General features: G+C 40.9%; 3 protein-coding genes across 7 annotated transcripts in view; 1 reads left to right on the top strand and 2 right to left on the bottom strand.

The window, feature by feature from the left end:
• Positions 1–1,850, bottom strand: part of pde11a (phosphodiesterase 11a) — a 52,961-nt gene extending 51,111 nt beyond the window's left edge. The window contains exons 1-2 of the mRNA XM_004557774.3: positions 727–1,850; positions 58–216 (exon numbers count right to left, since the gene is read on the bottom strand). Of these exons, the coding sequence (XP_004557831.1) occupies positions 58–216; positions 727–1,515 (948 nt within the window). The 5' untranslated portion in view covers positions 1,516–1,850. The remainder of the gene's footprint in view (positions 1–57; positions 217–726) is intronic.
• Positions 1,851–3,004: 1,154 nt separating this feature from the next.
• LOC101468594 (cytochrome c-b) lies at positions 3,005–4,556 on the bottom strand. Of its 2 annotated transcripts, none has more exons than XM_004557776.3 (3): positions 4,378–4,556; positions 3,673–3,846; positions 3,005–3,572 (listed from the first exon to the last, which is right to left on the bottom strand). In XM_004557776.3, exons 2-3 carry the CDS (start codon positions 3,842–3,844, stop codon positions 3,427–3,429), a joined length of 318 nt encoding a protein of 105 aa, XP_004557833.1. In that variant the 5' UTR covers positions 3,845–3,846; positions 4,378–4,556; the 3' UTR covers positions 3,005–3,426. The 2 variants fall into 2 exon arrangements, with proteins under 2 accessions (XP_004557833.1, XP_004557832.1); XM_004557775.3 differs by having other exon boundaries at positions 4,392–4,553.
• Positions 4,557–10,655: 6,099 nt separating this feature from the next.
• osbpl6 (oxysterol binding protein-like 6) overlaps positions 10,656–18,211 on the top strand; it is a 44,859-nt gene continuing 37,303 nt past the window's right edge. For 2 of the 4 annotated variants that reach the window (XM_004557778.4, XM_076874989.1), the window contains exon 1: positions 10,656–11,007. The gene's annotated coding sequence lies outside the window, so the exon portion shown is untranslated. The remainder of the gene's footprint in view (positions 11,008–18,211) is intronic. The other 2 variants (XM_004557777.4, XM_004557779.4) reach the window with 2 other exon arrangements.

Raw genomic sequence — 18,211 nt, 5'->3', positions numbered from 1 at the left:
TATGTGTGTGTCTTCTTTACTCAGTAAGTATGCTCATAACTGTAATGATTAAATTACCTTCTCATCATCTTCAGTGAAGAGCTCTCCACTTGAATTCTTGTTAATAGCCTGAGCAACTCCGATGATCTCTCCATCACTGTTGCGAATGGGCATGCACAGCAGTGACTTGGTTTTGTACCCTGTCAGCTTGTCAATTTCATCGCTGAACCGACGATCCTGCAAGCCGTAGGCACAGAAGAAAAGACACAGTGTAAGCACTTGTTGGAAAAGAGCACTTGCTTCCTCTATTTTTCAGATGACGGGGCACTAAACATAAAGATCATGACTGCGTGTCTACAGGAATGTCAGTTTGATGGACGTCTGCAGAGTTTGGAGCTTGTTCTACAAAAAGTAGTAAAGTAGAGCAATGTGGTGAGGCATTAGTGTAAATGTTTGGCCAGCCATTAAGACTTTTACATCTAAAAAGGCTGTTGCCATTATTAAGCACCTTTATGTAGTTGTTGTATTAAATCACAGTGGACTTGAGGGGGAGAAAGAACAAAAAACACTTTTTTTATTACTCTTATGTGATTTGTGTGAACGTGTGGTTTTGGCCCAAGCTATCAGCAGTGCTCTTGTTCGTCAAACTGTGAGAGATAAAATGAAAAGCTGCACGAAAACGATCTGACTCACTGCCTGTGACAGATGGAAATGCACAAAAACACATGCACACAGAGCAGAAGGCACCTGATAAGCGTCAGGGATGTTCACTGTCTCCCCGTGCTCGGCTACATAACCAATGATCCCTTTCCCCCACGGCACTTGAACTTCGTCTGAATTCATTGAGGGTAAAACTGTGGTGCCTGCGTGCACGTCAAAGAATTTGGACACTAGCGTTTGCTTGTTGCCTGTTCCCTCCACTAAAAACAAGGAGCACCGGTCTGCATCCACCATAATGCAAACAAACACGAGGATCTTGTAGCTGAGACTCGTTAGATCCAAGTCGTTTGATATGTCTTTTACAAGCTCCAGGAAAAACTCTCGCTCGTTGTGTTCTTTGAGGTAATATTTAAAATCCACGGCTGTGGAAGGGTACTGGGGGATGTTGACTCTGGACTCCAGCAGTGCGCTCAGTATGTGCGCAGTGGTCGGGGGCAGAGAACTCGCTTTCCTCAGCAGTGCTCTCCTCCTCATGCTTGTCAGCGGCTCCTGCGCCCTGGTATTAACATGTTCGTCGTATGTCCTGTTGATGTTGATTGCCTTGGATCTGGCGAAAGTTTTACGCAGCTCCTTCTGAGACGCTCTCCGCTGCAAACCGTCACATTTGCTCGCCCAGCTGTCCTTGTACGGGTTGCTCTTCTCCTCTCTTGTCTCGGCTGGAGCTGAAGCCGTTGGACTTTTGCTCGCCTGGTGATTCTTGAGCCATTTCTCCACCATGCTATAATTCCCCTTTCTGTTCAGGTAATCCTCGAATAACTCGGGATGCGAGTCCAGAAAAGTTTCCACGTCAGAGAACAGCATCTTTGACACTGCCATGTCTGTTCTTCAGATGGTCCTCAGAGAACCAAATCCATGAAGTCGCGCAGAGAAATATCATCTATGAGGCTTTGCTGGGGGGTTGAAGACAAGAATCGTTTGACAACTTCCAAGGTGCAGTACGCTTGGAGCATCCCTGGAGCTTCGGCTACATATCCAGCTCCACTCTGTGGCGATGGAGACTCCCTTTGCGCACCAGCATATTCTTCCACAGCATGTCCACGCCGTTTTCACTTAATGTAAGATCATTTAAGCAGATCTAGGTTAAGCAGCGTGGACGCAAACTGATGCTCGCTGGGACTGCCACGGGCTTTGAAAAGACAACAAACAGCAACTACCGAGCGTTACTGTCGTGTGCGTCTTCTAGTTTGCAAATGACGCTGGCTGTGGTTGGCTCGGTCCCACTGATGCTCGTTTCGTCACACGAGAAGGAGCTCAGGGTTGCTTCAGTACGCAGCCCTCTGGACATCTGAACCGTTTGGCCCCTATTACAGGCTCCAAGTGTGAAAACGACGAGGATAATACTAACGTCTGTCCGTCCAGCACATATTATACAGAATGCGTATGGTTACATATGCAATAAGCTACACAAAAATATAAAACAGTAGACTATAATGATAGATTTGTTGCACACTGTTCATAACTTTCAATATTTCGGATCCGCTCCAGTTTTGTAAGGCTTATCTGAAGCAAAGGAACCCCATGTGGGTGAATTAACTCTTTAACATGATTCAAATACAATGGATCTCTATGCATTCCACAAAAAAGGCTTTTCTGTGATAATCAATGAGTGACAGTCGACTAAAAAAGAAGGAATTCATAGCATATATTAAACATCGTCTGCAGCGGTCTGTGTCATTTAGTTATGTAACCGCGACTTTTATCGCTAGTGAGCATGCCAGATACTCAAATTCCTTTATACTAGTTCCTCTGTGAGTAGGTGTGTAATTTGAACACTAGGGGGAGTTGTAGTCCACAACTTGGACAGTGATACAGCTACCAGCACAAATCTGACTCCTATCATGAGCACCTCATTGTTCAGCAATCTGAATTCAAGCGTGAAACCTCTAGATTTGATAAGCAAGGTTAACTTCGACATGCCTTTATCTGCTTAACATGACCCCTACAAATGCATTCTGTCTTTTTGGCCAGTATTTTCTTTCTCAAAATGTGGTCAAACAACTCAGAACAGTTTTCAAAGTGTAGCAGGTTTTTTTCTTAAATAGCTTCATATCAGTCACAGCCTCTTAAAGATCACTTCAGTTATTTGCTTCTCTCTCCCCACTAACAACTCAAATCCTGCAAGTAGTGTCCCAGTGTGTCATGTTTATTCAGTTTTGTGATAGAAATCCTGCACATCCTCTGGCATATAAGACAATGAAGTACACCACTCTAATCTTTATTTGATTGACAAATCAAGTGTATCAAAACCTGGCATGCTGCCTCCTCAGCATTTTATGATCTCGGGCAAAAAAAAAAGGTGAAGAAATTCTCATGTTTAGTGTTGTTTTATTCAAATTCAGAAATGACAAAAAAGACAGCTGAGGTAGGAATCAAACCAGAGAAGGCACATTCATCCTTAGAACAGACACATCTTCAAATAACTTGATAACAAAACAACAACCTACTCACCCCAAAAAATAATGGACAGTTAAACATTTTTTTGGTCCCTACATTATGGATGCACAGTATATTATTTAATAATTTATGTCTGAAACCTGTTCAAACCAGGAGATATTTAGTCCACATCAAGTAAACCTGAGACAATGGCGACAACTTATCATCCCAGTGCCACCACAACTGATTGCTCTTTTGCCTTATTTTTTGGGGGGGAAAAAGACAAGTCTTGGTATCTTGAACAGTTTGTTAAGGCACAAAGATTGCTAAAAAGGTGCACGGATACAGAGATCTTTATGAAGTTGCCGATTTGAGATACGCTATAAGGTCAGCTCGCTCAGTCTTCTTTTTAATGCCAGCGAAGATCATCTTTGTTCCTGGAATGTATTTCTTGGGGTTCTCCAAATACACCATCAGGGTTTCCTCATTCCAGATAACCCCTGTTTTAAAGTAGGCAACAACAGGAGAAAGTAAGGCTTAAAATCAAGTTTGTGTGATTTACAAGGCTGGTTAAAGAGTGCATGCACACAGAGTATTCACCTTTGCTCTTGTTGGCATCTGTATAAGTGTACCCCTCTGCCTGGCCGGTTTTGCGTCCGAAGAGGCCCCAAAGGTTGGGTCCAACCTTATGCTTCCCACCATTCTCCACGGTGTGACACTGGGCACACTTCTGGACAAATGTCTTCTTGCCCTTTTCAACGTCTCCAGTCATTTCTAACAAGGAGAATATACAGGCTTAGAACAATCACAGTATAACGGTATACACCAATTCAGCCACAGGGGGGAGCTCACGTGCTAGTTGCGCAACTATGCCCCTGGGGGCGTTACCAAACTGGCTCTCACAGTATTGCTAAATTACACCGCTCCTATCATGAAACCAAAGACAGGTGTTTAAAAAAGCGCGTTTGCTATCCTCTTAAAGCAAATTATTCCAGTAAAAAATATCAATACCACCTCACACTTGACATCTTATTCCAAGCTAAACCTGTAGCTATAACTTCATATATCAACCTTACATAAAACATACCAAAGTTCATCTTTTAAATATCACTGACTGTAATGTAAGGTAATGTATCTAATGTGTGTTAAACTCAAACAGCTCCTCAGATAAGGAAAAAAATCAGCTAGAATATCGTCTTTAAAGACATCGGCGCTGGAGCACGTTTCATGTTAGAGGACCGACGCAGACGGATTTGAATCCGTAAAAAGTTGTGAGCACGAAGAACAGAGAACAGCAAACCTCACATTTCAGTAATTACCGTTTACGTTTCCGTTCCGCGCACAATGAAGAGACTCGCAGCTTCTTGAATTTAATCCCCCTGCCGGGTTCTGTCACACCCGTTTCACGAAAGTTTCACGGACGTGCCTCCTCTCACAAAACTTTTAGTATCCCTGAGACGTCATCAGTCACCTGACCTGCGTCGTCGTGCACGTCATGACGGGATTTTGAAAGCGCAAGTAAGATTAAATCTTCGCATTTAACCGATTAATCGGTTCAACAACAAAAAAATACCACACTAATATATAAATAAATAAACGTCCGACTTACTTGTTTTCTTTGTGTGTTTTGCTATTTTTTATTTTCGCATTTTCTAGCCCAGATCTGTTATTGAAAAGCACAATTTTTGTATGCTGCTGCAACCAAGTGGAGAATATTGTCACCTTATGGAGTCACAATTACTGGACTCTCTTTGCCATCCCACATGCCTTCACTTCCCACACACTATTCACGCAGGAGGCCTTCAAATGAAACACTTTTTAATACTGACATGGTATTTTGACCATGGTATGCCTGCCACGAAGCTTTATACTGCATACAAGTGTGTGTGTATATATATATATATATGTGTGTGTGTGTGTGTGTGTGTGTGTGTGTATATTACTCTTACATGTTCTTGTTGGCTTTTAACCAGGATCTTAAAGTGCAAACTTTCCTGTTACCTCATGTCAGTACAAGTGTTGGAATGACAATAAATGTGGGGGTATGTGGGGGGCGGTTCCAGCTTATTACACAATTGCACTGATTTGCTGCTGGGGACTACATCTCAACAGTCCACCTCTAGATGTTTACCAGAAATTTGCACTTGGCGTTGAGGCGTGACATGTTTAAACCAGCCTGGTGAGACTGTCATTGATCTGATTGTAGAGGAATGGCGCTGCTTTTTCTTGTGTTGCTTGTATCTTTAATTGTTTGTGTGTGGCGTTCGTGTTGTGTTGTCTGTTACCTAGCTTCCTGGACGTCAAGTGCTAGTTATTCATGTAATACTTGTTTTCAAGTTATGCTTGCTATGATTCTATGTAATTAGTGGGTGTGCTGAAATGTTTCTGGAAGTGTGCTTTGTTTCTTTTTACTACTCAGCAGGGTTTTCCCTTTTTTAGGCTGCCACTGGAAATGATATTTTATAATAAGATTTTTTTCTTAATGACTTGCCTGCTTAAATAATGCTTAAGTCTCACATACAATTTGGGTCAAATTTGACATTCAACAGTAAAAATCCTCTAATCTGAAACTGTACAGTCCTTGTGTGTTTTTAATGGGAAGGTGGGGGTACCTGATAACCCTGATGAAAGCCACAAATGCATTGGTCAGTCAATAAAGTTGTTCCTCTTCCCCTAAGTGTTGTTGGAGTTCCTGCATTGTGGAAAGTGGGGGACCTTGACAGTGTCACGATACGTGTTCCCACAACATTTGCTTGTCCTGCAGTTTTATGTTCTCCTTAGGCTTGTGAAGTCTTCCTGCATGTAGTCCAACTTCCCGTTGGTCCAAAGACATGTTAGGTTAACTGGTTAGAATAAAGTGCTGTATGAATGTACGGTTAAAGTGTGGCTTGAAAGTGCATGACATTTGCACGTGCAAGCACAGTCCCCTGCAATTTAACCAGATAATCTGAAAATAAACAAATGACTGGAAGCTAAATGAGATCATGGGAGGGGTCATAATTATGATGATGGTTATAAAAGCACCCGTGCTGCCATTTCGGTGAGTGTGGGAACCACATGTGCAAATCCCACTGGCAAAGTTTCCTACCACTACTCTGAATCCACAGATTAGTTTGCAATAAACAAGTTTGCAAAACACACCACACTCCACTGTGTCCATTTCACGCTTTGTCTTTCCAAAACATGTAAACATGAAGACTCAACACAATAAGACCCCAGCCCGATGATAGAACTGAACTCAGGACCTTCTTGCTGTGAGGAAACAGTGCTAACCAACCAAGGGACAACTCCCACTAGGTCATTTTTCTTTCCAAGCTCCATACATTACCATGACCTGGATGACAGAGAACCTACACAGACACAATGCTAACCACTGCCCTATAATGGTTCATGTTTTATGTAAAACAACACATGTGATAACTGGCATTTTTCTCCACAAACAAGTGGTTTAAAACCTAGTAAAATCAACTCTTGCTCTCTTAATCTGACCTCTCTACATTAATTGAGGATTTTTATTCCATTTATTAATGTCAGCTTATTTATATATTCTAAATAGATCCATGGTCCAAAATTTGGCATAGACACCTATTGGCTTACTCTGAAAACATGAAATATAAACTGTATCAAGGGGTTAAATTAAGAAGGCGTTTACACCTCTGTCGCACGTATTCACATTATGTCATTGTTTTGTTCCACCATCTTCTTCTTTTTGTTTGCTCCCTCATCACCCTCACTAATTAGTTCATTAACTAATTCCGCAAATTTCTTAATAGTCGTGGTCTACAAGGCTGCACAGGTTAAGAGGGTGTAGAGCACGGGGATTAGCACAAGCATCCCTCAGGTTCACATGGTTCTTATTCTGCATGTGTGATTGCTAATCTTAAGTGACAATAATGCATGCAAAGTCAAACACCCAGGAATAGAGGATGTTTGGCGGTCCATTTGCTAGTAGAATAGCAGAGGAGACACGCACAGTGCATATTAGTTTAGGTTTCATTTCCCCTTAGAAAACCTCTCAACTTAGCTCTGCACAGAAAAAGTGTGAAAAAAATCCCATGAGTGTACAAGCTTCTATGTGACTGACACTGGCACCAAACGCTAATGAGCAATAAAACAAAACACACAAAGTTGCTTCTTTTTTTTTCATTTGAAGCAGCAGGCTTATTCGGGATTAGTTTCACCAGCAAGATGAGTGGCAAAGTGTTGCACCGTGACGTGTACAAATGATGCAGGCTAATTAGAACCGACATCCACTGGCTGTTGGAATCAAATAACCACAGAAGTTTAATCACTGCGATTTCTTTCACTGGTCTTTAAAAAAAATCCATGTGACCAGAAAAAATATTATCTATAGCCTAAGATTAATATATTGTCTAAAATTTGAGTTCCTCAGGAGATGAAGCAGATTTGTTAGCACGCTAAAGCTACCAACAGGCTTTCAAGGCACTCAACACTATCTGACAGATATATCATAGTTATTTCCAGTTTTATCTGCAGCTAACTGGAACATCCATAGGACAGAGCTACGTGGACTCTGCTAAAGTCATCATTCTGTTTACATAATGAATGAAAGTCCATCCACCTTTGACCCTGCTATCAAGAAAACCATCTGGGAGATTGCAGCATATGCTTGTCTTGGCCTTTTGCTTTACTAGCCTCTCTCAGGGATTTATTTATTTATTTGGCTAGAAAAGGGAATCTTTTTCTTTCTAGAAATGCAATTTGTATGTCTTATTTCATAAATTCTCAATCTTGTGACTGTGCACGTGCTTTTAGTTTCACCCTCAATGTACTGTGCATTATTCAGTCAAGTGTTGCCAAAGATTAATAAACATAAAGGTGCAAACGTGACAATTTTAAAATGAAAAGCCAGCTGGTAATTTATTTGGGCCATGATAGATCGGATGATGTTACTGTATGTGTGGTAATAACAGGTTATTTAAAAACCCTTTGTCCACCAGGGAGCACTGTTTTGTTTGAGTACAATACCTTGAAAATAGTTCTTGCAATAAATAAATTGGAAACATTTTCCAAAATATGTCTTTGTGTTGTGCTTTTAAAAATATTAATTTAGGTCAGATATTCAGAGCCACAAAAATCCAGATTACAAATGAAATGCCTGTTTTCAGAATTTTAATTATTGATTAGTATTTTTTTATTTTAAACACTAGTTGTATCCACGTTTTAAGTGTTTATTAATACTTTTAATAAGGAATCTTTTTTAATTTTTCTCAATTTGTTTTTTGTTTTTTTATGTGTGAAGCACTTTGAACCTGCATCAACTTACAAACACAGTTTGATTGGTTGATGGATAGTCAGTGTATTTTTGTGTATATAAAAAGCTATGTACATCATAGATGATAAACTCTGTGCACATTATAACCATGAGTCTTATCTTCTATCGTCTTTACATCTGTTATTTCACATACCCTGTTTAGTTATTGCACATAAGTCTAGCCTGTGATTGTAGCATTTTGTCTGCCATTTATCTACGTCATTGTTTTTGATGTTCGTCTGAATATCTATGAGTGAAAATGAAAAGTTCAGTATTTCCAGATCTAATGTACCACGACATGGACAGAAAATACTCTGATGCCTTAAACCAGGGGTGCTGAAACTGCAGCTCCAGAGTAGCGTTCAAACGTGAAAAAAACAAAACAGTAAAATATGAAGAAATCTGCAGAAAGAAAATTCCAAAACAAGAACCATATTGTTGTTGACAGGTTGAGGGCTGATTGCTGTTTGTAGCCAGGGTGACCAGATGAACTGCACTGCATTTTTATCCTTTGTCCCTCCTCATCCGACATATTGAGATCATGTCCCACGTTTTGATTCTTACAAGAAATATGGCTGAAAAACATCAGTGTGAAAACCCAAAGATGATCAGCAGACAGAAAAGCAGCTGAACTAACAGTCATTAAAATAGAAAACAGAAGTACACAGGTGGACAAAGACAATCACATAAGAACATAAAGATGTGTTTAAACTTTCAGTAAGAAGTTTGGAAAAGTGCATTTCAATACAATGCAGATGATTTGCCCTTTTTATGTCATCGATGCCAAACATTTAACCTCTATCGTTTACGTGTATCTATCAAGTCAGAGCCAAATGAATTCAAGTTTATTTATATGGCGCAAATTCACAGCAACAGTGACGTCAAGGTGCTTTATACTGTAAAAACCGCAACAATCCAGAGACCCACCTGTGAGCAAGCGTTTTGCAAAAGTGGGGATGAAAAACTCCCTTTTAACAGGAAGAAACCTCCAGCAGAACCGGTCTCAGCAAGGGGCAGCCATGCACTGCAACTGGTTAGGGGCGTGAGGGGAAAGAGAAACGAAAAACGAGAGCATATGGAAACAGGACAAAGCACAGGCTAAAGGATAGAGGAGAACGGCTTTAATTTCATACTGCAGTGGTGTATGTGGAGAGTGAAAAGGTGTGAGTGGAGAAGTGCTTAGTGCATCACATGAAGTCCTGCAGGAGTTTCAAAAAGGAAAGTTTTAAACCAAATCTTTAAAGTAGAGAGGGTGCCTGTCTCCTGAATCCAAACTGGGAGCTGGTTCTGCAGGACGCGGTCCTGAAAGTCGAAGGCTCTGCCTCCCATTCTACTTTTTTAAACACTAGGAACCACAGGGAAGCCTGCAGTCTGAGACCAAAGTGCTTCATTACTGTGGTGTAATCTGAGGTCAAGACTTTGTATGTATTTCTGGATTCAACAGGGAGCCAATGAAAAGGAGACAATATTGGAGAATAATGATCACTTTCTCTTCCCTATTAGTACTCTCGCTGCTGCATTGGAGGCTTTTTAGGGAACTATTAGAATGACCTGATAAGAATGAATTACAATAGTCCAGCCTAAATGCAATAAATATTCAGTTATACTATGATACATGGTTTTTCTGCATCACTCCAGTAGAGGATATTTCAATTTATGGGGGGATATTGGGCAAATGAAAGAAAGCAGTACTACATGTTATACTTGTTTGATGTGCACACTGAAGGAGACATCCTGATCAAAAATGACTCACGGTGTTACTGGCAGTTAAGATAATGCCATATATAGCAAGTATCCAGTTAGTTACCATGTTTTAAGTAAATTTGAGACTACTTCTCAGACTACCTTAATCTACTTGGACAAACAAAGACTCATAATGAATTTCAAAGTAGGCTTAAATATGCTAATAGATATTTATTCCTCCATTTTTACAGTATATGTAACATATATAATTGTATAACTCCAACAAAAACGTGTTACAGTACTAAAGTGCAAAGTTGAAGTATCAAATAATCACAAATACCTACTGCAGAGAAGAATAAGGTTCAAATATTTTAATTATTTTTGATTATTTACACCTATCAGTAATTTTAATACCAGCAGACTGACTTTTGTGGCTCAAAAACACCTCTACTAATTTGCCAACGCCAAAGCTCATTCATTCCTGTTTGCTTCCCATTGGCTATAAAGCTGCAACCACACAGGGTCACGCTTGCATGCTTGCACCACCTCGTCTGTCTACACTCCGGCCCTGCTCCGAGTCCGAGCTTAGTGTGACTCCATGGCCACGTTTTGTGCGCAGCCACCATTCACCGGTATTTGATCCATTCCGGCGATTTCTTCCCGCTCAAAGCCAATCTTGCTGCAGGGAGGAGCGAGCGGAGTGCAGCTGAGCGGAGCAGAGCATCATCACAGCCCGCATTCAAGAAACAGGCAAACACAGCACTTTCCCCCCCTTTTTTTAATGTCACTTTCCATCACGTTCTAGCCTACAAGTCTACAAGTCGTTAACACGAAGAAGCAGCTATATCCCATGTGGACACATATGGAAGCCGCTTGTCTCTGAGGAACTGGGAATCTCTGCCCAGTCAAGGGGAGACCCGCTCAATTGTTTCCTGCGCCAAGAACTGTAAAGACATGGTCATCACACGACATCTGGGGTAAGGACACCAGCTTTTCTGTCCCTCTTTCACAGCAGCCTCAGTGGCCACATTAGAGCTCACATTAGAGGAAACTATCGCGCTCCAGCAATGCCGTGTTGGATTAGGACGTAGAGCCTCTTCTTCCTCCATCCAGCCGCTCTCTCTCACACACACACGCAGACCTCAGCTCTCATCCTTTTGTATTTGCATCCTGAGTGAATCACCAGTCAGACATGACCACCTAGCCGCTGCTGACTGAGCTAACTGCTGCTAGTCGTTACCACACGGGGATGATGATGATGATGATGGTGGTATTATCCACGGCTCCAGCACATCATCATCACCACATCGTGATGAAGCCCCCCCCCCCAAAAAAAAAAACAAAAAACAACACACACACACACACACACACACACACACACACACACACACACACATAATGAAGCATTAAAGTAGCAAGGCTGATGATGTAGACGTAATGCGTCACTGACATTTTTACCTTTTTCACTGAGCTCCATGCTTACTGCTCCAGTCCCATTTAGACTAACTCCATGACATGCTGGAGCATTACTTAACAACACGACCTCCCCCCTTCATAATCTCCTTTACCCCACTTATTGTGCTGCCAGTGATGAAACTAATTGAGAGTTAGCCAACTTCTGGTGCCAATGACAGGACGGCTCCACAATCTAGCCTCCTTTTTTACCCCCAACTGAAGGTCAGCCAGTGACTTTGCAGCTGTTTAAAATAGCCTCCAATCACATGAATTAAAGAGCAGCAGAGGAGACTGGGAGATCTCAGTGCATCTGTAGTTTTTGGCTGACATGCCTTCTTGAACAGGGGGTGATTATTGATTCTTTTATATACAGTACTGCTCGCCTCTTCCTGCTGAAGGTGCCCCCATACCATTTACATTATATCCTTGCAGAGCATATATGCCTTAATGACTGATAGAGGGATTGCGTTCTGGTTATTCCTTTCTTTGCCAAGCAATTAACGTAAAGTAAAACAGTAATTACACCGACTGACTCGTTAAATTAGTTGAGAAATGCAAGCAGAAAGTTGAGGGTGAGTTAAAGCAGTATTCAGACGGTCTGATGACTCATGCACGGCCATCCCTTGTGTTTGCTTTAATGAAGGGTTTTTGGTAATTACCAGCACGCCACTTGTTTATTCTCTCTTATTAACCTCATTTGCTTTGTTTTGTTTCCTAGAAATAGGGTGTTTGGTGTCAAATTGTAGGGATACTGTTGAACTGGGATTATGGAGGCGTTTAAGTCAAACATCTAAAGCTAAATGCTGCGTTATCTCAAAGGGACTTTATCTGAATCACAACATTATATACAGTAGTTCTTAAGACTATTGCACTGTGTGATACCCAGGTCTACCCAGGTGATGTAATATGCAGCGTTGAGAAACCGGCTCTGTCCAGTTGGGGCTGTTTTTTAAAAAACGTATTTGTAACAAATCAGACAAAACTACTTAGTTAGCTGCTCATTGCTTCCAGATGTCGCACGAGATCTACGTCCATCTAAATGCGCAGGTAAATGTTCAATATCGACCGCCATGCATTATTAGTCAGCTGTAAACTCAGACACCACTTGTCCTCAAAGACCCTGTAATGTAATGTAATATAAGAACACGAGTCTCCCTTTGTTGGCTCGCTTTAAATATGCAGCAGTGAGGGGGTGGAGGGTATCAGTGGACTTGTTTTGCTATAGCGTGCTGATCAATAATGCGATATTCTGTTCCTTGAATGTGGTGACAAAACAAACAAGCATGTCCTTCTACCCCTGTTAGGGCGCTGGTACCATCACACTTCATCGTATTACCTGTTTGTGACGAGCGGCGCCCTTAACGCCTGTGTGGCTTTGCGTTTAGTGTGTTGACAGCAGCCAACGTGAAGTTTAAAGTGACTTTGAAATGTGTTCCAGTTTTCACTGGTTTGTTTAGTTCTGGGTCTTCCTGTGGTTGACATATTGAGTGTCTTAGGCTCAAGTTTGCTTTCTTCATCCTTCTCAGATCTCACAGAGCAGGGCGCGAGATAGTGGGATTGCCTTCTCCCCCTCAAAAGCCCTGTAGTGCTCTTCTCGGCTTGACCTGTATCAGAATGGATGATAGCTGCTCCTTAATTTGTGGACCTCTTGTTGATCTCTGATGGAGACCTGTGGCTTTGTTCTCGCCACCCTGACTAGGAGAAAGACCCTGCAGGCTGTAGGAATGTGCATGTTACTCAAGGAAACTGTTGTTATTATTGCTGGTGCTGTAAGTTTGCGGTTTCCTGAAACGAGTCAGTTAGTCACTCTTTTTGTTGTGTTTCGTTCCCTTAAGGTAAGAGAGATTATAGAAGAACAATTCAACATAACCTTTGTTATCCTGTGTGCTGTGACTGCATCAGCAGATTTCTTGCACCAGGCCTCAAACATTAAAAGAATGAAAAAACTGAACTCAGTGCTTAAATGTCACTTTGTACTGCCCGAACCTCAGAATTACACTTTTAATATTCCACCAGGGAAATTTTTGGTGTATGTAATATTCAGTTATACTATAAAAAAGACAAGATACTTGGTTTTTACATCTTTACTGAGCTGCCGTATCTGTCAACTGCCCGAGCAGTGACTACAAATCCTGCAGCCTATCTGCTGATAGTCATGCCACCGTGAAATCCCCCGATCTTGCCTGATCCGTTTAGTACTTGGACATGGAGACTGTCTGTGAAAACCAAGTACCAGAAGTCTTGGGATTGGTGTGGCTCAGGCAGTAAAGCAGGTCCTCCAACAGTCAAAGATCGTTGATTTGATCCCCGGCTGTAAGAGTGTCCTGAACCCAAAACTGACACCTCAATATTTACAGCATTGTCAGCAAGGGTAATGACCACTCTGTAAGTTGTATATATGTTATAAATACACTGGTATTGTAGCCTGTATTGGCAAATTAAACCTTTGCTTGCTTTATGCCAAATAATTAATTTAGCTTGTTTGTTCAGCTTGTCGTAAGTGTCCCCAGAGGGTAATGAGCACCTGTTGATGGCGCTGATCTTAGGTTAAATTATTTTTTCCGCATAGAATTTGTTTCAAAGTTTTCATCATTGCCTTTGACTGTGAAATCCCCTCTCCTGAAACTCAGTTTCCTTCCTGGAGCATGAAATGAGATGGAGAAAAGTTTTATGTGACTGAGCATAGAGTGCATTTTGGAGTAAACAAGAGAGATGGGAAAAGGCAAGTTTTGGGGGTTTCTTCTCTTTTTTTCTAGATAAGTGTGTAATAAGTGTGTAATACATCAGCACAGAGGAACAGACGAAAAGGTACAAAAATGCATCTTTAATTACTGTTGCCCAGCTATCATGCAGTGCAGGTTTACTTAAATAAAACAATATATATTGGCACTGGTGCATACATATATCTGTATTCATAACAAACAGTATCATGCAGTTGCTTTAAGGCACTACTCTACCCATTTTCCTAATCAACTGTTGGTTTAACCAAAGGCTAAACCTGCAATAAATAAACAACTGTTTAAGGTTTTTAATATGTATTCTCCATTATTAGTAACCATCTTACTTATCATATTAAGAGTTTTTGTGTCTTTATCTTTAATGTGTGTATTTATTATTGTAGATTGTAGCTGATAATGATTTTTCTATAGGTTTTAAAGGTCAAACTACGGATGGACATTACACACCACCTTGGGTATAAATGCTGTGGTCTGTGGCATGGTTCATGTGCCATACATTTGTCTATAAACATAAACTAGAAGTAAATAAAAATTACGGATCTGTTCATAGCACATCTTCATGTCATCGGTAGAAGAACTATCGCTCTGATGTTTCACAGGATCATTCAGCGGCAAAATGTCCTTCCATTTTTTAAGGTTCGGTGACGTTTCTCAACTTGAGGCATTCAGAAAATGTCGACAGAAAGACCCTCCCAGCTGCTTACAACTGCCTCTTTTGTTCCTTTACATGTCTGAAAGACAACTGAAGGATCCTCTTTGTCTCCTAGGATCGGAAATCTTAGAAACCACAGTCCATTATCTGACTTTCAGACTTTCAAACCATACTATCACAAGGGGAGGTTAAGGAGGAAATTGAGTGCACATATTCTTTTGTAATTATAAAAAAAAACAAAAACAAGGAGCCTTTTCCCTTTGGCATATAGTGTGCAGTGTTTGAGTGAAGTACATAGAACAGTATAGTTTTTATTGCGGTCTCACTCAGCTCACTTCTATTCAGTTTTATTGCTTTAAATGGGAAACGCTGAAGCACAGCGGAAGCAGATGCTCATCCATCATTACACAGAATATAAGCCATCAGGGCCGTAAAAACAATAAATGAAAACAAGGAAGATGAAACCAATAAATAGGAAGGAGTTTATATAAGATTACATTGGCTTCTTCTTGGAGCATCTTTGTAGTTTATCTACATAAATACACCAAACAGAACTGCACATTTATAAAGATGCTATAGTGTTTGGTTTGACTTTGCAGAGATCTTGACCAGGTGCTTCAGAGGTGTTCGTCCTGTCTGCTTAGAGCTGCACCATAATCACAGTGACTGGATTTAGAACAATAAGCTCATGACTCATCGGACGTTCCCCAGCACGATGACTGGCTTTGTGTGGCGCAACGCTGCCGTCCGTCTAAGTCAAACAGACATTTATGATGCTGGCACCTGCATTTTCTTGTGAACTGAAAGCTTCGGTTAAAGCCCCAAACCTGCTTGTTGTGTCTCTGAGCAACGGGCTTACCAAGAATGATCCGATTCAGTACGTAAATGCCGACTCTTCTTTTGTTTGTTTTTGTTTGGCTTTAATAAACAGAACATTGAATTCATGTAGTCAGTGTTGAAACTATATCTTCTGCTGAAGTGAAACAAATGAAATGAAAGCTCGGTTGCATGCTTTCACTTGACTTTTGCTTCAAGGTCAGCAATTGTTACTGCAAATGCTAACAAACTAGAGCCTGCATGCTCGCAGACTAGCAACAATATAAAACTGTTAAACTTACACTCAATGTGCTCATCACTTTTGCTTTCTAATTAGGTCAAGGGGATTAGATCTGTTAAATAGATGTAAGTGGAATACGCTATCTGGATGGATTTAGTGCCGTGTACTGTAGCTTAGAGCCTTGGCTGGCTTAAGAGAGTGCAGGATGATGACGTTGTTAAAGGATCTGAATTATAGATTACAGTGTGTGAGTATGCTGCATGCTTGCTTGTGATCGTGCAGAGCTCCTCTGTAGAGTCTGCATTTCCTTGGCTCAAGGGAGAGCCTAGCAGAAACATCCGGCAGTTAAAAACCACAGGTTGCTCCAGAGTTGAATACAGTATCTATGAGCACCATGCTGACTGTGCCGTGACACTGTGTCACTGGCTGTGGCAGGAATTGATAACCCTGCATTTACACACAGTTTTCAGAGGAGTCTTTGTTATTGGTAAAGTTTTTTTTGTATAACCAGTTTTGTTTATTTGGTTTTCATTTCATTATTAATGAGAGATATTTTAGTTTTGTAGATTTTAATAATCAATTTTTTAAGGTTTCACTCTAATGCTGTGTGTTTAAGATTATCCTACAATATAAATGTTTTAGTCTCGCCTGATTTACTAGATATGAGCATCATCTGTCTATTTTGATTATTTAATAAGGTCTTCAGCATTTAATAGGTTGATCTAGCTAAATTAGATAATAAATAAACAGGCCACATTACCGCTGTTTGCTTTGCGTAAATTTGGCAACCTCTCGAGTAGGGCTGGGCTATATCGTACCGTTCACGGTAATACCGGTGCAATGTTGGGCAACGATAGGAAAATGAAACATGGCGATAGAATATGGGTAAACCGCGCATGCGCAGTGCCCATGTTTACATATGCACATGGCGGAAAAAGCATGGCGGCGACGCAGAATGAGAAGTGGATCGTTGAATGAAACCATGAACCTGAACTGGTTTGTAAAAATGCTGCAGCTTCACTGGTGTGGAACTGGTTTAGCTTTCGTCCGTCAGATACACAACAAAGCACTATTTTTGGTAGAGCATGCTAGCGGGCCGTCGTTATTACCGTGTTGTTTGGAAAATACGGCGCACTTAAAATCAATCCTTTGATTTTTCTGAAAGTTGACAGAGCCCCTTATAATCCCGTGTGCCTTATGTATGAACTCTGGTTGTGTTTACTGACTTCGAAACGATTTTATGTGCACGGCGCTCGAAAATCTGTCAGATGTTTCAGTACGACTTTGCTGAGCTACGAAGCCGCACCGCTTGATGGATTGTGGGAGCGTTACGGCTATCGTAGGCGGAGCCTCGCGGAGTGATACGTGCTGTGCTTCAACATAATGTTACCGTATTGTGTGTGTATAAGCTCTTTTTAAGTGTTGTGGATGTTATACATGGTTATGCTGAGGATATGTCGGCCAGTTTCCACTGGAAATGCCTTTTGGTTAAACTGTCAGCGAGGAGTTTGCACTGTTACGTTTTTATATAACTTTAATGCACATAAAAACAGCTGCTTGTTTCAGTGAAAATACATTGATGGTTTTTTGCACTAATAAAGTTGAGGAGTTGTAAAGTATTTTGTCTCGTCTCAATTATATCGTCAGTTATATCGTTATCGCAAATTTTCAAATGTATATCGTGATAAATATTTTTGGTCATATCGCCCTGCTCTACTCTCGAGGTCCAAAAGCCACATCGTCAACACTGAGGCGCTTGATAAAAAGAGATATTTGCCCTTGTAAAAGTCCAATAACATCGTCGGTGTCAAGTGTCTCAGTTTCTCAGCTGAACAGTGTTTGTTTTCTACTGTCTTGCGATCGATGTATGTTTTAACAGTGGGACCTCCAGAGAGCTCAGACAATTACAGAGCAGCACTGCAGGCAGTATTATGGGTGTCAGCGTGGCGCAACACAGTGCCATGACTAATGATGAAAATGAGTACACCCTGCTGCTACCTGAACATAAGGTTAACCAGACATTTTGAATCCAATATAAATCTTTCTCCGCCTTCACTGTCTGATGTTTTAAAGGTTACCTCACTGGACAGTGTTCTCTTGCTTGTTTGTGTGTTTATGAGGGTTTATACAGTTTTAACTGGTTTGTAACAATGCAGATAGAGCAGATGTTTTCCTGTATTGATTTGATGTCCTCTTCTAAATTCAATCATTATGATATTTGTAATTAGATGTTTAAGGATTTATGTCACAGTCTTATGGGATGATCTCAGTCTTGTGGA

The sequence above is a fragment of the Maylandia zebra genome, linkage group LG16 (genome assembly GCF_041146795.1).
Source record: "Maylandia zebra isolate NMK-2024a linkage group LG16, Mzebra_GT3a, whole genome shotgun sequence".
NCBI classification, from domain to species: domain Eukaryota; kingdom Metazoa; phylum Chordata; class Actinopteri; order Cichliformes; family Cichlidae; genus Maylandia; species Maylandia zebra.
This window is presented reverse-complemented; position numbering and strand designations above follow the sequence as displayed.